At 67.2% G+C, this 13754-nt stretch overlaps 1 protein-coding gene across 1 annotated transcript in view; it reads left to right on the top strand.

Moving 5' to 3' along the window:
- Window positions 1-1378: 1378 nt before the first annotated feature.
- PLEC (plectin) overlaps window positions 1379-13754 on the top strand; it is a 34718-nt gene continuing 22342 nt past the window's right edge. Inside the window, 3 exon segments of the mRNA XM_042973575.1 lie at window positions 1379-2125; window positions 13051-13112; window positions 13526-13615. Of these exon segments, the coding sequence (XP_042829509.1) occupies window positions 1588-2125; window positions 13051-13112; window positions 13526-13615 (690 nt within the window). The 5' untranslated portion in view covers window positions 1379-1587.

The raw sequence follows: 13754 nt of genomic DNA, 5'->3' as shown, positions 1-13754 counted from the left end.
ACGCGTGTGTGTGTCTAATGAGTGTGCGTGTGCATGTATGTGTGAATGTATATGTGTGCATGAGTGGGGGGGGGGCGGTGCTGTTTGGACCCGGCTCTGCGGTGCCATGGCAACCGCCCCATAAACCCGCCCCCACCCGTTGCCAGTTGGCCGCCTGCCCACGGGCGCCTCCCACCTCGGGATCCCCCACCCCCGCCCTGTTGGCCCTATTTATAATCAGTTCCCGGGTTAGCTGCGCTTGGTGGGAATGGGTGTGTCGGCTTGGGGGAAGGGGAGAGAGTGGCTGGGTGCGGGTCGGGGCAGCACGGCGTGGAAGAATGCGGGGAGGCACAGGACATCCACGGCTGGGTCCTCAGCTGTGGGAGCCTGGAAGTGACTGATGGGTGTGGCCGGATCCGGCTCCAAGGCCCCACCGGGCAGCTCCTGGACCCTGCTGTTGGTCCCCCTTTGACTTGGGCCCCTGACCGGCTTCTGGTGTGGCGCTGCACCCCCTACTCCTTCCCCGCTGGTCCACGGGCAGGGGCACTCAGGCCACCCAGGGCGGGGCGTCTGTGTGGCAGTAGGGGCACCAGGCCTGCCTGGGGTGGCAGGGATTTGGTGACTTTGATTTCCTGTGGCAGCTGAGAGTTTCTGGCTTCCAACAGCTGGCCTGGGGCTGCTCAGACACCCCTCTCCTGTGCCCGGCTCAGAGTGTTTCGGGGTCCCCTTTGATCTGGCCTGGCATGGGAAGTGTTAAAGAGGGCGGCTACCGTCTTGGGCCTGGCATTTGGAGGTGGGGGCTCTGTCCCTTTGCCTGTGTGATGGACAGCGGCCAGTGGTGTCCAAAGCCCGCCTGTCCACATGCCACTGCGGTCCCCCCTCCGACCTCTGCTCCCCAAGACCCCAGCTTTCCATCCAGATTTCTGCCCCCCAAGACCCCAGCTCTCCCCTCAGACCTCTAGTGCCCCGCCAGGCCCAGACAGCCTGGTACCCGCCTTCAGATCCTGCCTTCAGATCGTCGTGAGTCCGAGAAACCTGAGACCACAACCCTGAATTGGGTCCCCAGCCTGAGCCCCCCCTCCCTTGCTATTCCCCCCCCCCCCAGCTTATTCTGCCACCATTGTAGATTCCAGGTCCGGAGCCACTGTGGTACCCCCTCCCCCTAGTCTAAGAAACCTTGAAGGAAGTGTTTAGAAACTGACGTAATTTCTGACGCGGGAGCTGTGGGGCCTGGAAAGGGGGGGCCTGCGGGGGGGGGCTGCCATGGCAAGGTGCCCCCCACTCTGCGAGGGGGCCCCCCACTTTGCGAGGGGCCCCGGGGGCTGTGGGTGGGAGGGGCCGCCCATGCTGCTGAGTCAGAGGGGGCCGGCCCCGGCGTCCCAGAGGGAGGGCGGGCCGGCGGGAGGCTCGCGCAGGCGGTGGGCAGGCGGCAGTGCCGGCCGGAATCTCAGCGAGCCAGGGAGCCCGGCTCGACAGCCACAAGCCGCGGAGCCCGTGCCCTCGAGCCCAGCCCGCCTGCCAGCCTCCGTCTCGCCCGGTCCCGAGGTGCCTTGTGGACCTCCTCCCTGTGCCCCGCCCGTCACCCTCGCCTCTGGGGCTCTGGCAGCCATGGTGGCGGGTATGCTCATGCCGCTGGACCAGCTGCGGGCCATTTACGAGGTGCTCTTCCGTGAAGGCGTGATGGTGGCCAAGAAGGATCGGAGGCCCCGCAGCCTGCACCCTCACGTCCCCGGCGTCTCCAATCTGCAGGTCATGTGCGCTATGGCCTCGCTGCGGGCCCGGGGCCTGGTGCGGGAGACCTTTGCCTGGCGCCACTTTTACTGGTACCTCACCAACGAGGGCATCGCCCACCTGCGCCAGTACCTGCACCTGCCGCCGGAGATCGTGCCCGCCTCTCTGCAGCGCGTGCGCCGCCCTGTCGCCATGGTGATGCCTGCGCGGCGCGCCCCCCATGTGCAGTCTGTGCAGGGGCCCCTGGGCTGCCCGCCAAAGTGGGGGCCGCTGCCCGCTGAGGACCCTGCCCGTGAGGAGCGGCGGGTCTACCGTCGGAAGGAGCCTGAGGAGGGGGCACCTGAGCCCCCGGTGGTGCCCGCCACCGCCCCGGGGAACCTGGTGAGGCCTGGCCCGGAGCCTGCCCCAGCCACAGGTCAGCTGCGTCCTGCCCCCAGCCCTGGGGGATGGGAAGGGGGTGCCCGGGCGCAGCCCTGGTGGGCTGGGGGTGGCAGTGCACATGGGGGAGCTTCCCTCACACCAGCAGGTGGTGCTGTCTCTGCCCGAGGGTGCCGGGCGCCCTGGTGCTGGACCCACGTGGCTCCTCCTCCCGGCTTGAGGACCTTGGGGTGGGTGGGCCACTGCCAGCCCAGCCCCAGGCTCCCCTTCGGGCTAGGGGTGGGGCTCGCAAAGCCTGGACTGGCAGGACCAGCTGTTGGCACAGCCCTGCCCCACACCAGCTAGCCTCTCTCCCCAGCACTGCCCTGTGCCTGTGCCCCGCTCACTCCTGTCTGCCCCTAGGCCCGCTCACTCCTGTCTGCCCCTAGGCCCGCTCACTCCTGTCTGCCCCTAGGCCCTCTCTGCTGGAGGCCCTAGCTTGCAGGGAGGAGCCGGAATAATGCGGGGGGGGGGGGGGGGGGGGGGGGGGGGGGGCACTGCTCTCCAGCAGCGTAGCCCAGGTGAACTGGCTGACCTTTCTGAGCCTTGAGTCTGTCTTTTGGGGGGGGGGGACAGCTGCCCCCGTGGTTTTGTGGCCCATATGGTTTTGTGATGCGGTATTGTTCCTGGGAGCCTGGCCGGCTTGGAGTTGGTGAGGGCCGAGGGGGCAGCTCTAGGTTGGGGGAGAGGAGGAGACAGCTGGCAGACGCACTGCCTGGCAAACCAGTGGCCAGGGTGTGGCGGCACCGGGCCCAGACCCTTTCCGGTGGAAGCCGGGTCACAGAGGATGGAACAGGTCTTAGGGCCCCAGGGGTCGCCAAGTGACCCTGCGGCGTCCTTCCTCTGTGTCATCCTCCGTCCCTAAGCACCTGCGTTGGCAGGACCCAGGTAGGCAGATGACTGGTGTCCCACGGAGCGTGAGGCTCACACATGTACTTTCAGAGCTCACTGGCCTTGGTGCTGATTTGGGGTGGCCCTGGTGCCCCAGCAGAAGGCAGGCTTGGCTCCTGCTTCCTTCTTTGTGTCTTCTCACCTGGGGAGGAACCTGGTGTGGAAGGGGCTGGGAAAGGGGCCTGGCCTGAGGCTAGCCGGGTGGGCAAGAGTTTGCCAGGTGGATGGGGGTCAAGGGATCGAGGTGCAGGTCCAAGGTGCTGAGCGGGACCCAGTTCTGGTCTGGTGTGGGTTGGTCCTGCTAGAGCTGTGCCTTGGGAGCTCATCTGGGAGGATCAGTGAGGTGGTGGGGTAGAGGGACGGTCTCTGGGCTTTCCCCGTGGCCTTGGACAAGTTGCGTGGCCTCTCCAAACTCTTGTTGGTGGGGTCACAGCATCCCCCACAAGGAGACGAGTGCTCGGCAGGGTGCGTGGTCAGCACTGACTGGCCTTCAGTGGCCAAGTCCCAGCCCAGGGGTCCTTTCATCCCTGCCGCGGAGCCCCTGAGCTCTCCCTGTCTTGGGTCGTGGGTGTGTGGAGTATAGGCTCCTCCTTCCTTTCTCCCCTTCCTTCCTTGTCTGTGGCCAGGCTGGGCGGGCAGATGGTAGCGGGGCCAGGATGGGGGACTGGGTGTGGCTGCAGCGGGCAGAGAGGAGGGCACCCCCAGCCCTGGTGGAGGTGACTCAGTGTTGCCTCCCGGCCGCAGCCACAGGCGGCAGCTCAGAGTTTCCAACAGGAAATGAGCTCCAGCTCCAGGCTGAGTCAGGCCTGCGGGTGTGGGCTCCCCAAGGGCCGAGCACCGGACCTGAGGGCCGCCCTTGGCCGGGGGCACCTCGGGCGTGCTGCATGCCGGCCGTGGTGCGGGTACCTCCTCGTCTGTGGGGTTGTGATGGCTCCGTGCTCAGGCTGCACCTAGAATTGCCAGCTTTTCAGAGTTTACAATAACGAGCACGCGGACCCCTTCCTTGCTGGCTCTGTCCTCTCCAGTCCGCTGGTAGGAGGGGAAGGCAGGGGTGTGTGGGGCCCACTGCACCGATCACCAGAGTGGCCTCGGCCAGTGGGCCGCCTCTGCCTGTCCAGACTTGGCCAAGGAGCCGTGGGCGCCGCGGGCAGTCACACGTGCCCTGCTGCACCTCTGTCCCCACCTGGGAGCCCTGGTGGTCTGCTCATCCTCGTGGGGAGGCATCCACTGCTCGTTCGGCCACATGTCGGCCAGACCCAAACCAAGCCCCCAGCATCTGGGGATGGACTGGATGAGGAATGAGCCAGGGGGAGGTAGCTCTAGGAGCAATCAGGGAAGATCCCCCCGAGGAGGTGTCCTGAGCTGCGCCTGACTGCCGGGGAGCTCCTACTCCAAGCAAGAGCAGTCCCGTAGGAAGGTGGTCCCCGCGGGAGGGTGGGCGGGGCGGGAGCAGGAGTTTGAGCTTCCCTCGTGTGGTGGAGAGTGGGGGCCGTGGGCTTTGGTATCCGAATTTCATTGACATTTCAAATAGTAACGCTTGGCCCAGCTCAGGATTCCACACGAGCAGCTCAGCGCAGCTCTGGAGCCGTTTCCGACAGTGGAAGCGAGCGGCCTTTGACGGCACTGCTTCTGCCCACCCCCAGCGCACCCTGGCTTTCCCCCGTGGCACTCCTGTCCCAGAGGGAGACCGCACTCTACACACCACTGACTTGCTCTCTTCATGGCCGTGTGGCGCCACGTGGTGGGACAGGTTTTTGCAGCAGCCGCCGGCTTTGGGTCCCTGTCTGTGCACGTTTGCTGCGGCATCTGTAGAACTCCAGTGGGTTTTGAAAGCAGAGTTATGGCAGGATTAGATGGGCTTTTCCCTGGGTCTTGCTCAGCTCGTGGGAATGGAGAGGCAGGGACACATGTGTGGCATTTGCCTAGGCTGGAGACCAGGGGGGCTGGGACTGAGCTGCTTGCGGGGCCTGCGGAGGAGGATGGGGCTAGCCTTGGGGCCTGGGAGAATGAGGGTGTTGAGGAGGGTGGGGAAGTGCAGGGCCAGTGGGCCTGTGGAGGCTGGGGGGGAGGGGGATGCCCAGGCGGGCATTAGCGGGCAAGACTGGCGGGCCCTGTCGGCCGCACTGAGGCTCCGGGATTTCGGGCAGGCCCGTCCACTGTCCCACCTGGGCTGGTTGGACCCGTTGGTCCACTGGGCTTGGGCCTTGCTGGTTTCAGCTCTGCTCCAGTCACTGACTAAGGGGTGGCTGTGAGGAGGAGTCGCCGCTCCCAGAGCTGGGTGGGGAGGCCGGGGCCGGAGTGAGCCCTCCCTCCGCCTCCCACCCTTCCCTCCTTCCTGCCACCCCTGCCTTTCCTCTCTGCTGCCTCCGCGGCTTGGCCCGAGCTCGGCCGCCATGGACAGGTACAGCATGGAGGAGCTGATTCAGCTCGGCCAAGGTAGAGCAGGGCCCGGGTCGGGGGGCCGTGGGCACGGGGGCTCCAGCAGGGCTGGACGGGGATCTCCCAGGCAGCCTGTGGCTGGGGCCCTGGGGGCTCGAGGCTGCTGGCCTTGCCTGGGACATCGGAGCTAGGAGGCGCAGGGATGAGCCAGCCTCCCTCTCAGAGCTGCCTGGGAGCGTGTCTGGTGCAGGAGGCCGCCCACTCCAGCCTTCAGGGGCCCGTCCTCCCAACGTCTGTGGGTCCCCCCCCCCCCCCCCCCCGGGCTCCTCTGAGGCTTCCCTCAGCTGCCTGCTGAGCTTCTGAAATGCAGGTTCGGTCTCCAGGAGGCTTGGGGGCCCAGCGCCCATTCCTCAGAGCTCCTGGTCCTCCCCAGATGGACCACGGTGCCTGTACCCCAGCGGTCGGAGGCCGAGGGTGGTTCGCTGCCCTTTGCTGCAGAGGGACCACACATGGCAGACACTGCCTGGGCTCAAAGCACAGCCTTGTGTGACCGAGGGCAAGCTCTTCACTTTTCTGTGCCTCAGTTTCCTCGTTTGTACGATGCGGTAACGGCATGAGACTTCCGTTGTGGGGTTCTCTGAGAATTGAAATCGAATGGTGCCTGACACACAGGAAATGCTACAAAATAGGATGCAAACCCTTCCATCCGACCCTTAACCCTTCGTCTGCCAGGGGCCAAGGGCACCTGGGAGGGGAATGGTAGGAGGGTGACCCCCATGTCCTGTTCCCCCCCCTCCCCCGACGCTGAGGTCCCGGTCAGTCCAGGATGTGGCTCGGGCATGCCTGCTGACAGGGACCTCCGGCCCCAGGCTTCTGCACACGGGAGGCTGCCGAGGGTTCTGGGGTAAGGCCAGGGCAGCATTAGGGGCAGCCTGGGGAGGGGAGGGGGCTGGCCAGCTTCCTGTGGCCCAGCCTAGTTTGGGGCCACCTGGGTGTCTGGCCGGGGGTGTGACCTTGGGGAGGCCGTCCTGTCTCTCCCGGACCTGGTGTTGTGTGGAGTGAGTTGTGTGGTGGGGCCCTCTGGGAGAAAGGGATCGGTGTCTCCCTGCCTTCCCCGAGTGCACCCCGCTACTTCCGGCACCCCGAAAGGCTGGCGGGGTTGGGCAGGGCAGGGACTGCGTCTCCTCCCAGGCGACATGAGCCCCTCAGGCTTTGAATGCCCGTGCTAGGCCTTGTTCTGAGGCACAGCCTGACGCCAGGTGGCTTCTTATTATTAGAATCACGGGCAGGAGCCTGGGGGGTGAGTGTGGGGTGGTGCCGCCGGCCAGACTGGACTCGGGTGAAGGCCTGGGCCCCAGTGCCCTAGCGTCGCACGTCATGTTCTAAGTCTGGACGAATGACGGCCTCGCTTGCTCTCCTCAGATATTTATATCCCCCCACCCCCCCTCCGGCCCCCTGCCCACCCCTCCCCTCCCCTCCCCCCACGGACACAGGCAGTGCTGCTGACAGCGGCTCGGCCAGCCGTGCCCTCCTCCCACCGCCACCGCCACCGCGGGGCTCGCGGCCGCCTCAGAGGGGTCTGTGACCCTCTCCACAGCCTGCTCCCACTGCCCGTCTGCCCCGTGGGCTCCCGCCGCTGTCCCTAATGAAGATCGTGCCGGGTAGGTGGGCAGCCTTTGAAAGCTTTGTGAGAGCCCAGCAGGAGTTCCTGGGGGCACTGGCGGGAGGCTCCGTCCTTACTCCCCCCCCCCCCCCCCCCGCACATGACCTGCCCTCCCAGGCCATCACCCTGGTCCTCCCTTAGACCCTGTTCGCGGGCCCACCTGGGGGCGTTGGGGCTCTGTGGGGGTGTTTGTCATCGTGGGTGGTTGGGTCAGCTGCAAGCCTGGGGGGCCAGCGGGGCCTGGGGTGCTGGCATGCCTCCCCCTGATGGGCGCCTGTCCCCCTGCTGGGCTCCTGGCAGCTGTCACCAGAGGGCACCCTTGAAGGCAGAGTGGGGTGCTCCGACACTGCAGTCACTCTCCTGGGGAGGAATTGGGGGGGGTGTGCAGAGGCTGGCTGGGCTTGCTGGGGGGGGGGGGCGCTCTGCGTCACTACAGGCCCCTCCTCCGGGCGGGTGTGGCTGTGGGTAAGCAGGGGTTAAGGCTCCAGCTAACCTTGAGCGTGATAGCTGTGCGTGATAGCTGTGCGTAGGGACAGCTGAGCCGGGCGCTGTGGGAGGTGGGTGGGGACCTCCGAGTGGCCGGGAGGGAGGAGGCAGAGGAGGCGGGCGGGAGCACAGTTGGTGCTGTGGACGGCACTCGTCTCTGGGGCGCCAGGCAGACGGTACAGTAGGGCGGTCTTGCAGGCAGGGCGGTCACGGGCCCCGGGCGCCCCCCCCCTCCACCGTCTTCCAGGCAGGGAAGGGAGGCTCCGCCCGCTCTGCCCACAGCCGTGCAGCCCCAGAGCCATGGAGCCCTCGGGCAGCCTGTTCCCGTCACTGGTGGTCGTGGGCCACGTCGTTACCCTCGCCGCCGTGTGGCACTGGCGCAGGGGGCGTTGGCGGGGGCAGGAAGTGCAAGGTAAGCGCCTGTGGCAGCTACCGTCTGGGCCGCGCCTGGGCAGCGGGCTCCGGCCACCGCCCCTGCCCTGGGGGCTGGAGGCGGGGCAGGGTGAGGGGCCGCCTCCCTCCAACCCCTGCATTTCCCTGTGCCCTCCCCTTCCTGTCCCTGAGCTACGCCCCAGCACTGCACACGGTGGGAGAGCGGAGTCCCCCCGCCCCATCCCGCACCCCTCCCCTCCATCTCTTCTGCTGCTTTGAAGACCCTGCCTGCTTTCCTGGGGTGGGGCCAGGATTCAGAGGCTCTGTCAGTCTGGAGCCCTGTCCTGGTGGGAGAGGAGGAGTTTGGGGAGGCTCCAGACTGGGGCCGTGAGCAGGAGAGGAGCGCCCCCACTGCCAGGGAGGCCTCTGCACAGCTGGCAGGTGTAGGGCAGGTGCAGGGCTAGTGTCCTAGGGCAAGGGCCTGGGAGAGGCTCCTGCCCGGCACTGAGGTGGGGCTGGGCCTGCGCAGAGCCTCCGAGGTGAGGCAGGTGTCTGAGCGCCCTCGGTCAGGGTCCAGGACTGCCAAGGGGCAGGCAGCCAGGCTGCGCTCTGCCCTCCCCCTGCTCAAAGTCACCCGCCCTGGGCTACAGCCCGCAGCAGCAGCAGCAGCAGCCAGGACTGCCCGGCACAGGATGGGGTGGGGCCCGCCTCCAGTGAATGGAGCCGGGTGGGCGGGGCCCTGGGGCTTGGGCTTCGGGCCTGAGGGGCTGTCCTAACCGGGGTTTGGAGTTGTGTTCTGGTCTGTGCCCGGGTGGGCAGGGTGCGGGGTTCGGCCTGCGGTGAGGGCGTCCAGAGCTGCCCCTGGAGGGTCTGCCCAGTCTCAGCCTGGGTGCCAGAGCCGCTAGACCGGAGGCCTGAGTCAGGATGGGGCTTCTAGGCGTGGCTTTGGGGACTGGGGAGCGGCTGGTGACTCAGCTGCAGGGGCGTCCAGTAAAATGCGCCGGGTCAGGGCTTCTCCTCCCTAGAAGTGACCTTTCCTCCCTCCCTCGGCCCACTTTGTTCCCTGCCCCCACGTGGGGAAGGGGCTTCTCTGCCGTCGCCACCCTGGATCCTGCCCTGCAGTGCTCCCTCGGGGCTTTGCTGCCTCTGTTCTGCTCGCGGCTGTTCTCAGACGCTGCTCCCTGCGCGGTCCCCAACCGCCCGCCTCCGGGAACGTAGTCCCGTGGGCGTCAGCCTAGGGGAGTTTCCCGGCGCCTGGGCGTCCCCCGAGGCTCCCCTCCGCGGGAACCTGGGCGGCCCTCGAGTTCCCATGCCCCTTTGTTCTATCGGGCAGCCTCCCTCTGCCCTCGGCCCCCCAGGCCTAGCGGGGTCCTCTCCTTCCAAGTAGGGGCGCGGCTTCCCGGCGCGCTGGGCGGGGCGCCCCGCTAGGGGCAGGTTCTTCGGGTCTGGGCGGTGCGCCCGCTGCCGGCCTCCTCGAGGCGTGGGCTGTGGAGCAGAGGCTGCGCGCCGTCCTTCTCGCTTCGCTGTGGGCGACCCCAGGGCGCCCGCGCTCATGGCTGCGGCCGGCACCGGGCGGGCGGGCGGCGCCTTCGCCCTGCGGAAGGAGGTGGTGCTGGAACGGCCGTGCTGGCTGGACGGGGGCTGCGAGCAGGCCCGCAGGGGCTACCTTTATGGGCAGCTGTGCTGCGTAGGTGGGTGAGGCTGCCAGGGGTGGGAGGTGCGGGGGGGGGGGGAACCGTCTCCCGGACCGGGAAGGGGCGGAGCCCAGCCCAGGTGCAGCCCCGCCCCCACGCTCTGCTCCGGAAACACCTGGGAAGGAAGGCGGCGAGGTCCCCTTGGCCCGATTTGTTCCTCCTCTGGAGAAGGGGGATGGGAAGGTGGGCGGGGCCGGCTTGGGCTCCGGCCCCGATTTCTTTTTGCCTCGGGCTCCAGGCCGTAGACTGTCCGGACGCCGGAGGAGGGAGGGAGGGCGGGGCTCTCTTCGGCCTGTAGGTTTTCCAACCCAGGAGCGTCTTCACGAGCTGTGGGACCTCCAGCCTCAGTCTCCACATCTGTAAAAGGGGGCGACGATATCTCGCAGAGGGTCATGGGCAGCTCTAGGGGACCCTGGCTGGTGCCAGAAAATCTGTGGCCCGCGACAGTACTAGGGTCAAGCGGTTGTACGGGAGCACCAGTGCCGCGGTGGGGGGGTGTTTTCCTGGGGAGTGCAGACTGAGGTCCTCTGCAGTGTCGGAGGCCGCTGTGGCCCGGCTGGAAGCGAGTGCCTACTGGTTTGAAGGTCTGAATGTAAAGGACAGGGGAGGGAGCCTCTCACCACAGCCAGGGTCAAGGGGCTGGCGGGGTGGGGGGGGGGGGCGGGAGAAAAGGGCTTTGGAGGTGGTGGGAGAGGAAGAGTCTAGAGGAAGGCAGCGGAACCGGGAGAGCTTCCTGCAGAACCGGTGTGGGAGCTGCCCCCACTCCCAGCATCCTTGCAGACCCCGAGTGGTAGAAAACTGGAGAAAGGACTTGGGCTGGGGGCTCACACAAGTCTCGGACTTTAGGCCCTGACTCCTGGTTCCTGCTTGTCCTAGAATTCCCTGCTCCCATCTCCTGACCCACACCGGGGACCTGAGGTGTCTCCGCCCCTCACCAGAGTGACACCTGCACCCTTGCCAGTAGGGACCCCGCTCCCCTGTTACCAGCCCAGAGATTGCATATTGCAGGTGTTCAGGAGGGGCCTGAACTCGGGTTCCCTGCTAGGGCTGGGGGGTCCTCTGAAGAGGCCTTTCTCCAGGCTCTAAACCTGGGGAGGGGCCGGGAGGGTGTGTGGGGGGTCAGATTTGGGATTTTGGAGGGTCAAGAGCTGGTGTGTGGTGGGGTCGTGGGGGCTGCCGAGCCAGGCTGAGCCAAGCCTCCCCAGGTGGCCTTACCTCCCCAGGCCCTGCCCGGTTGGGGGTGTGGGGTGCATAGTGCCGGACCTCAAGCCAGGTTCCAAGTCCGGGTTCCAAGCCTGAGGGACTCTCTCCAGACCTGCGATGGGACAGAGCCCTGGGGGTCTGGCTGTGTCACAGATGTGGAGGGGCAGGGTTGTAACCAGCTCCTTGCGATTGAGTACCCCTTGCCCCCTTGGTGTTTGGGCGCCCTCCGGTGGCCACAGCGGGGCAGCACGGTCGGGGGTGGGGTGAGCTTTTCCCGGAACACTGGCTGGGAGGCTCAGGGTAGGGGGGCAGCGGCTCACAGCTGGATCACATCAAGCCGGATGCTCCGACTGGAAAATTCTTGTGGCTGGTTCGGCGGCCCCAGGGCAGCCCCGGTGCCGGCCATAGGCGGGTCTGTCCGAGAGCGGAGGGAGCCAGGCAGCACCCTGCACCCTTTGCTCTGCCTCCCACCTTTACGATCCTAAATAGCTGCTATCTGTGAACCCCGCCCGACTGCAAACAGCCCCCAGGTGTGGCTTCCTTTCCCGTGAGTCACCGCACTTGGGGCCCCCTCCCCAGCCCTGACTCACTGGCGGCCCCCCTCCCTCATGCTCCCCACAGCCCCCTGCATACCCTCCTCCCCCCAACTTGGGGCAGAGTTCCTGCAGATTGGGGCTGGGCGGTCCTGCCTGATGAGTCAACGCTCAGCTATGTGCCCGCTCCTGCCCCGCCGTGCGCTCTGCCTCCCAACGGGGGCACCGCTCCGGGATGTGCCTGGTGGGCAGCTCGGAAAGGGCCAGGCCCGCACGGGACTGTAGTGGAGCCTAGCAGGGGGCAGGGGCCACAGGCCCAGGGTGCGTAGGTCTATGAGGAGGGATGACTTACGGGCCTCGAGAAAAGGATGGGCAGCTGGCCCCGCAGCCCGCCGTGTCTCAGTTTGGGGTCCTAGCCGGCAAGGTGGGCAGGCCGAGGGGTGGTCCTGGATTTAAGCTCAGAAGGGAGGTGTGGGCTGTGGGGCACCGCTCCCTGTGGTGGGGCGGTCCAGGGCATGGTGTGTGGTCCTGGCACCAGGAGGTGCCCCTCGAACCCCTGGGCGCCCCCCGGGGACTGTGGCTGGCCGGGTGGGTGAGGAAACCCCTGGGTTTCCTGTGTCTGTGGGGCCACGGGTGTGGCTGGGGGGGAGGGGCCACCTTCCTCCTTCCCTCCTCCGGGGGGTGGGCAGGGTGGGGTGGGGCTCCCGGGGCGGGGCCAGCCCCGAGAGGGAGCACAGCGGGCAGGGAGTGGCCACACCGACTCTGCTTGGCGCTGCGCTAGCCTGTGAGTCCGGTGGGGCGCCAGCCTAGGGCCGCCCGTGTGCCACGAGAGCCGGAGCTCAGCACCTGGGGCCTCTGGACCGAGCGCCGAAGGGGCGGGCGCCACCATGTCTCAGCACCGGCTCCGTGTGCCTGAGCCCGAGAGCCTGGGGCACAAGAGAACCAGCTCGGAGGACAACCTCTACCTGGCCGTGCTCAGGGCCTCAGAGGGCAAGAAAGGTAGTGGGCGCTCCCCACTGGGCAGGAAGGGCCCACTTCCTGCTGCGGGAAGCCTGGCACCGGGTGGGGGTGACGGAGGGGCAGAGTGTGAGCTGGGCTGGGCTGTGGGTGTGCCTCGAGTCCTGGCGCAGGTGCAGGGCCGGGAGGGGGGCAGGTAGCCACCCGTGCGGGGAGCGGGCCGGCCCGTGCTGGCAGGGCGGGCAGTGGCCTCTGGGTCTGGAGTATTGGGCCGTGGTGGGTGGGGGGTCTCTGTGGCCTGGTGAAGTCCGCTGCCCTGTTGGGAAGGTGCGGCTTCCCCCTCACCACGCCCCTGACCGGTCCTGGGTCCCGGCAGGGAGAAGTTTCTGCTCAGGTCTGCAGAGGCAGCATGTGGGGGTGGGGCCGGCCAGACTTACTCTGTGGGCTTTGGGTGTGGCTGCCAGCTCTGGACCCTCCCATCCCCAGAGGGAGACAATAGGGGGATTGAGCAGCGGCAGGCTCTCCGTGTGCCTAGCACCCCCAGGCCCCCACTGCGTGCGCAGGGTGGGCGGGGGGCCTGGGCACCTGAGTGTCTGCCAGTCCACGTGGGGGGGGGGGTTGGGTCTCCGCGTATGATCCCGAGGTCCTCTTGGGGTGCCACCCACTGTGTCTGCATGGTGGTCCCCTCCCGGGGGCTCCTGGGGCTTCTCCCAGGCCTCAGGGGACCTGGTCTTGTCTCTTGCAGATGAACGGGACCGGGTGCAGAAGAAAACCTTCACCAAGTGGGTCAACAAGCACCTCATCAAGGTCGGTGGCGTGTGCGTGCACACGTGTGCGTGTGTGTGTGCGCACGCACACGTGGCCGTGGGGCAGGGGACATGGAGGGTGGGGGTGACGGAGGGTGCCCCTGGCCCTCCTGCCAGAACAAGGGCTGCCCCCACTGTCGGCCTGGGCGCTCATCTTTTCATCTCTGAAACCTGTTATTTTCTGTCCTCTCCCTGCCCTCCCCCGCGCTGCTCCTGCCTCCTGTCTCTCTCCCTCTCCTCTTCCTCCTTCTTCTCCGGGCTCTCCTGCTCTCCCTGTAGCACTGGAGGGCAGAGGTAGGTGCCTCTGTGGGGGCGGGGCATGTGGGGGGGCGGGTCATTGCCTGTCTTCCCTGCTGGGGCCTTGCTGGTGGCTGTGGGGAAGGTGCAGCCAGCCCGGTTCCTCTGTCCCCACAGGCCCAGAGACACATCAGTGACCTGTACGAAGACCTCCGTGATGGCCACAACCTCATCTCCCTGCTGGAGGTCCTCTCAGGGGACAGCCTGGTGCGTGCGCCCGCCCACCTGCCCCTTCTGGAGCCCCACCTGCCTTTCACCCAGATACCCCTGCCTGCCTTCCTTCCTTCCTTGGGGCCTTTCCCACGTACCCCGTCCGTGTCCAGCCCGGCCGCGGCCCCTGCTGTGT

Source organism: Panthera tigris, chromosome F2 (genome assembly GCF_018350195.1).
Source record: "Panthera tigris isolate Pti1 chromosome F2, P.tigris_Pti1_mat1.1, whole genome shotgun sequence".
Lineage (NCBI taxonomy): Eukaryota > Metazoa > Chordata > Mammalia > Carnivora > Felidae > Panthera > Panthera tigris.
Note: the sequence above shows the minus strand (reverse complement) of the source record. Positions and strands in the feature narration are given on the sequence as shown.